General features: G+C 45.1%; 1 protein-coding gene across 1 annotated transcript in view; it reads left to right on the top strand.

The window, feature by feature from the left end:
* Positions 1 to 6,903, top strand: part of JUP (junction plakoglobin) — a 60,898-nt gene continuing 53,995 nt past the window's right edge. Inside the window, exon 1 of the mRNA XM_079948707.1 lies at positions 1 to 156. Within this exon, the coding sequence (XP_079804833.1) occupies positions 2 to 156 (155 nt within the window). The 5' untranslated portion in view covers position 1. The remainder of the gene's footprint in view (positions 157 to 6,903) is intronic.

Below are 6,903 nucleotides of genomic sequence, written 5' to 3'. Positions count from 1 at the left end.
AATGAGGGTCTCGGGGGGCGTGGCCTGTGTCCATGGGGATCAGGGCTGGGCTCCGGCAAGGTCTCTGTTCACCCCTATTGTTCGTTGGAGCGAGTCACTCGGCGCGGGGTGGAGCGGAGCGAGAGGCGAGCAGGGCGGTGGCGACGGGGCCGGCAGGTGGGTCGTCGGAGGGGTAGGGGTGTGGGGGGGGGGTGCGCGTGGGCCGAGGGTCCCTGGAGGGAAGTGGGAGGGGGGCGCCCTAGGTGGGCTCCTGAGGAGACGCTGGCGGGAGGCGGCGGCCCTTGGCGGGGGAAGCGGGTAGGTTTCCTCTTCAGGTTAGAGGGGAGTTGCTAGGGAGGAAACTACAACTGCAAAGTAAGAACCGAGGAGGGACTTGCATTGGAGTCAGTGCGGAGGGATTTGGGGTCGGGGGATGTGAGTGGAGCCCATGACCCGAAACTTATCTCTCCCTCCCAGGAGCAAGGCTGGCGGGCAAAGGTGGTGCTTTTTCGGGTGGGAGCAAGGGAGCCAGCCTCCTGTGAGTCGCAGCAGAAGGGTCTTAGCGAGGACTGGGAGTGCCCTGGCGTGGGTGGGCGAAAAGGTCCCGGGGGCGGGTGGGGGTCGTATTGTGGGGCTGGGGGACAGGCAAGAAAAGGTTAGCGCCTTAAGGGCATCTAAGGCGTGTGCTTTCTGAGGAGGAGTGGGGGGTCACCGTTATGGGGACTGCATCTGTGGGGTTGTTTTTTGTAGAGCCCCCCCCCCTTTTTGGATTAGAAGGGGGCGAGCTGGATAGGGAGGGGCTGCCTTCATGGCCCCCTGTTGGTCTAAAGGGCACTTCCAGGGGTTATGGGGCTGTTGGGTGCAACTGCCTGGATCCAAAGTGGGTCTGAAGGCGGGGGTCGGATGGTGGGGGGTTCATGCAGTGTGAGGACACGGGGGGGGGGTGCAACGCACAAGATTGTGAGGTGGACTAGTTCGGGAACAGATCAGTAGGAGACAGGCATCTGGAAATAGCAGCGAGCCCATGGGGGCTGCAAAGCATATTTGAGGGATGGGGAAGGGATCGTCCTTGAGTCCTAGGCTGGGGTTACGGGTCAGTGGGGGAGAGATTCAAGGACTGGAGAGAAAGGCTGACAGGGAGGATCTCTGTTATGGCTAGGGATGTGGGGGTCCACTGCGGGAAGTGTTTCCTGAAGTTGAGAAGGGCAAACCATTACAGATTGTGGATTCAGGGAGTTCCGTCTGGTGGGAAAGGGAAGGCAGTACAGTAGATGGCTAAACTAATTGGGACAGGGAATCACAAGAAGATCCTTTAGTTTGGAGTTGTGCTTGTTTCTGTTTGGGGGTTGGTGCCCTTGGAAGTGTCATGGGTTTTTGTCTCCAGAATAATGAGGAACGCTGGCAGTATGAGTGAAAGCAAATACTGTATGCTTGTTTACATGGGATGAGGAAAGATCATGTTTGTGGCAAGTTGCATGAATTTTATAGGAAAGTTGGGGTTGTGTCTTTGACTTGGAATTTTGCAAGAATCTGCTTTCCTAGAATTGTGGGCTTTTGTGTCTTGCACTGGATTGAAAGTCAAGGCGTAAATAGTCCATGTCTCTATATGTGACAGTTCGGTAGCATTCTGTTTGGTGGTGAAGGGAGTGAAGCTTGTCTATACCACCTGCCTGTGTCCAGCTGAAAAGTGTGTACCGTTAAAAGTAATGTGTGACTTAACAATATTCCTATGCAAATAAGGAGTGGCAGTCTCCTTGGTACTTTTCACATTTATGATTTTAAAGAGCATTTGTGGAGTTTGTGTCATGTATTCCCCTGTTGTATGTTGCAGTTTCGTAATGCCTCTCCCAGACACGCCCTTTGATCAGTGTTGTCCCAGAAGCAAATTACTCACCATGCCTCAGCCATTTTAATATAATTCTTTTGAAGAAAGAAGCAATTTTATATTCTCATTTCCTATAAAGTGCAAGTAATTAAAGGAGTTAATATGATGGCTGTTGGGATTTCAGGATTGTTTGGGTTAACTGAGTGTCTGTTTCTTTAAGCTGTGGAACTGCTCACAGAAATCAGCAAAAATGCCTTTCATAATTGTCCTGATCAGAACAAAATAATCAGATTATTCTTCCTTTTAACGGCAAGTAGGTACAGAGATGTGAAAACCCTCTCCTCCTTCCAAAGGCTTTTCCCTACCTCACCAAATCTCAGTGTGACATAAACCTTAGCTTACTGTGGAGAGACCAACAATATGTCAATTGATTCCTGATGACTTTCAGGAAGTAATTTTGATGATCTTTGAAGGGCCTCTTAGAATGCCTCTAAATGTGCTCTGCAATTAACTGTTTTGATTTGAATATCAACTGTTTCTGCATTAATATGGATATAAGTAATGTCTCAGGTTCCAGAACTATGAGCTCTCCTTACAAATTACCTAGATTCCCCTTAATGTGGAACAAAGCTAAAGTTACGTTATACAGGGTTGTTGGAAAGGGGAAACTGGATTTTTACCAAAATTGGCACCCTTAAACAAATGTTCCCAGCACTGGGCGCTTTGGAAAACTGTGTTATTTAAGAGACTAGTGAAGAGATCACAAAATTGTGTGAGAATCTCAGTGAGATGAACAAATCTACTTTATTAATTGTCAGGATTCCCAACTGGGAGGGGCTGCTATGTATGGTGTTGGTGTGTAATCATTGTGTTTCTCTCTCAAGCAAGTTTGGAAAGAGAAAAATGGACTTCACTGTAGCTGTGGAATTGCTATTAGTTACAGGAGGAGGTATATTCTTGTGTGAACATGACTCTCCCCGTGCCCATCGTTTCTTGGGCACTCTGTTAAAAAAGAAAACCTTCTGTAGCTGAAGGAATGTTGCCTATTTCTAGGCCTATTGCTTAAACCATTAGTGTCTTGACATGTTTGCCTTCTGACGTAGCTGTGCTATTATTGTTTTAAAAGACCCAGAATGCCAGACATTTTGCTGCTTTGTCTGTATGCTGAGTGAGTCATGTGGGAACCTTGGTGTGTTTCACAAGAAGCTGGGCGGTGTTCTGGTAGAGGGAAACTGGAAACCAAGAAGCCACTGAGGAGCCTCTCTTGTTTGCGTATCCTGTCTCTTCCATTTCCCCCCACTCATACTCAGCTGTCTTCTTACCAACTTATATAATGGACAGATTGTGTGTATGAGCAAACAGGAATGACACTCTTGTGATTAGAGAAAAGGAAGTGGGCACTTGCAGCTAAGATTTCATTTTCGTGGGTTTGTGGTGGAGCTTCTGTATGACCTTGGAATAAGCAGCTGTACTTAACTGTGCATGCTAGGAAGATTATATATTACTTTCAGTGTGCAAGGAGCTGGTATTGTGCATTAAAGAGAAACCCTATGTTCTATGGACGGAGAAAAATAATTATGACATCCAAACCAGATTTGTGTGAACTTTGGTTTTGTAAGCCATCTTTGAATTCTTCTTATGCAGGTTGGGCTTGGATACAGGGAGCTGGACTAGAATTCCCGAAGCTGATATGATCCTGTGAATAGGGTGTAGTTTGTTAGTACCTGGGAGATGAAGGTTCACATTTCACCTCTGCTTTGAAGTTATCCAGTACCTCTGGACCAGCTGCATGTCCTCTCAGTTCTGTAATCAGAAAATGGGGTTGTTATATTTTTTTCTTGTTGTACTCACTTAACCCATAAGTGCTCCACAGATGATGAACAGCAATGCTAGTGGCACCAGTACTACACCATAACACCCCCAACTTTTGTATTTCTAATCACCTGGTTTTTAGATATGTAGTTCTTACGTATATTCCGCTAAAATCTGGCACCCTTCCGAGGAAGTGTGCTTGTAGCATTTTCCCCCTACAACTATAAGGGCTTGGAATTTGAAACAAAATGTGCAAATCTCAGGGTGTTCCATACTGGAGCTGTTGCGATATGTGTTGCCGCAATGATGGCTAAGCGTGCTTCTCTAGACACCGCCTCTCTTGCTTTGTACATGGCTCCCTGGGAGATTTGAGCAGAGGAGCCTATAATGTGGTTCTTGGATTCTGATTGCTATCTGAATGCCCGCATTCATAAGCCAACAAGAAGCTTGCTTTTGAGCTCTTGCAGTGTGCACACATCTTCTGGTGATATTTGTTTTAAACTTTCCTGATGCTCTGACATTTGGAAAGTTGTGTTCTCTCTCTCCCCGCCCCCCCCCCCCCCGCAAAAAAAAAACACCCACCCCAATTTCCTTGGACATGTAAAGTTTTTAGATGTCCTCAGCCTGAAGGAAACTGCTGAATTTTAGTTGGGGATTCTTTTATATTCTGCTGCCTTTTAGTCCTGGCAGAGGGTGAGGCGAAGGGTGTTCTAATTGCATTAGCCAAATGATTCGCTTAATTAATCAGGCTTGCAGCACAGATGAAAGGATAAGACTGGGAGTTGCCTGGGAAAGGAAAAGCTGCTCATAATAAGGTGCCAGAGAGAGAGAGAGAGAGAGATCCAATCTACATGGAAGATCACTTTAATAAAATGAATGCAGGCATGTATGTGCAAGTGCTACTATGTGCCTCCTCAAAGAGCCAAGCAGGTCTTAAATTTGACTCCCAAGATCAAGACAAACCAGTATGCAACAGTCTTTGCCAGCATTTAAGTTCTGCATATAGATTTTTGTAATGGTCTTTACAGCTATGGCTCTCAAAAACTTTAGGATGTGGCCGAAAGGTCATGTAAGTTATTCCCACTGTCCCCCTGCTTCCCCACTTAATGTTTTCTGTAGTGCCATATAACTGTTTTTAGCTTGAATGCTTCCTACATTAGGGTAATGCTGGAAGATGAAGTCTTAAGTTTGCTAAACGATGATTGTACTGAAAATGTGGGGGTATCTGGACATGATATGACTGCTTTTACTGCAAATACAACTTGCTCTATTTAAAACACACACACACACACACATCAGTGGACCAGCTTCCTTTCCGAGGACCTCAATGTGGTTATTATGGTTTGTATTATTGAGCTCATCATAACTGGGAATCCTGAAGAATGTTTGTCCTTTAAGTCTTTCATTTTGAACATTTATGCAAAAAAACAACAACCCCACATTCAGAGATTAAGCCAATTATACTGATGCGGCTTGTTCAGATAAAGATTTCTGTATTTTAAGAATGTATTTGTTAAGTACTTTTTGTATTGGTGGACCTGCCTCCTTGTGCTTCTCATTTGCCACCAGAAAACAGCCCAAAGTGGGTAGAAACGGTCTAGTTAGCTGGGCTAAGTCTGCAATCCAAACAGGACTTGGTTGTGGTGGTCTTCCTCTGCCCAGGTCAAAACAGCTCCACCAGCCTTTGCCTGTGGATTGATACTGGCATCACTCCCCTGGAGCTCCCCATTGTGTCTTCCAAAAGGGTGGACAGAAGTACCACTGGTGGCTTTTCAGAGCCCTCAAATGGGACATTTGAGTAGGAGCTGAGCTGGTTTCGGACTCAGCTGCTATCATTTGAGGGCATCAGGTCCAATTGCTATGGCTGCTCCAAGACGGCATAGCACAGACTATGGCATGTGTGGCAAGACTCTGGATGTCATGCCACCCTACCACACTCTGCTGGTGCGCAGCTAGGATTAGGATTGCTCCTGCCCAGTGCACATTATGCTCATGGTAACGTAGTTGTGTGACTTCATTCCTGTGAGCAGTTTATACCAGAAATGCTCAGCCTGTGTGCACATTTAATGGAAATAAATAATGGCCAATCAGTTAAACTTTGCTTAAAACACGTGGAGACCACATTTTGCGCTTTCCTGAGAAGGCTATGAAAGTGCACCTGGCTTGGCCTTTAAACTGATCAGGGTGACTTACATGTGCTGGATGACATGGAAATCATATAGGTTTGAGTTCAAGTGCTTTGTTTCCCAAGGTGTGGCCCTCCTAGAACAAGTCATACCTGATTTCTGCCTTGGAGGGGAAAATGGGCGTCATATAACATTCTTTATGTTGTTCCAAAACACTTGGGAGATGCTAGGAATTTGTCCTAATTGCTTCAGCTTTCAGGTTCGTCATCAGTGAGTTAGCTGGGTCATCCGGCATAGTAGTCTGTAGGGACAGGGAACTATGTACCTGAAGCATCCTAGCAAAATTCTTAAAATGATAGTTGATGCTATTTGGAAGCTATGCCAGATGTTATGCTGTACGGTTTGCATTGGAATCACAGCAGTAAAATTGGTTCACCTGAAGTTTTCACAACTGCAGTGACACATGCGTGTTTGCTTCTCTGTCTAAAATCATAGCTGCATTATAGGTTTGATCAAGGAAATGCACAGCTAGAACAAACAGCTTGTAAGGGACAGCTCTGTGGTAAGGTTAAAAACTGGCAGTGGTAATGCCTAGCGAGTTGAACATCTTGAATGGAAACACATAAATTTGCAAGTCAGTGCATGAACAACATGGCAAACATATGTGGAATCATTACATAGTATTTCAGAGTTGATAAGCAGAATGTCAGGATAGCCTTTCCTAAGTGTTGCAGCTAATTTTGTGAATGGTTATACTCATGGTAACTTTAATTGTTTTATTCAGTATAGCCATTCTGTCTCTTAATTAAGATAGAATTCCTTATGCTGTCACATGAATCATGTTCTCTTTCTACCTTCCTGAATGGTGAGCACTTTCAGGAATTTTTTGCTGTTTCTTTTGCAAAAGACCAATACCCAAGATTTTCTGGGGTACGTACATTGGAATTGGGTATCATGACAAAGACCTTGAGACACATACCATAAAACTGTAGAGCTGGCTACCTGTAACACATAAAATAGATTCATTGAGGCAGATGAGGTGGTTAGCATTTCAGAGTTGTCTCCAGTAATTTGGTTTCACTTTCTGTTAAGACTTTGCCCTGGCTTCTCTTTTGGAATGAAATGTGTTAGATCAGAAATACTATGTTACCATATTTGGGG

This window comes from Podarcis cretensis (assembly GCF_951804945.1).
Source record: "Podarcis cretensis genome assembly, chromosome: 13".
In the NCBI taxonomy this organism is placed as follows: Eukaryota; Metazoa; Chordata; class Lepidosauria; order Squamata; family Lacertidae; genus Podarcis; species Podarcis cretensis.
This window is presented reverse-complemented; position numbering and strand designations above follow the sequence as displayed.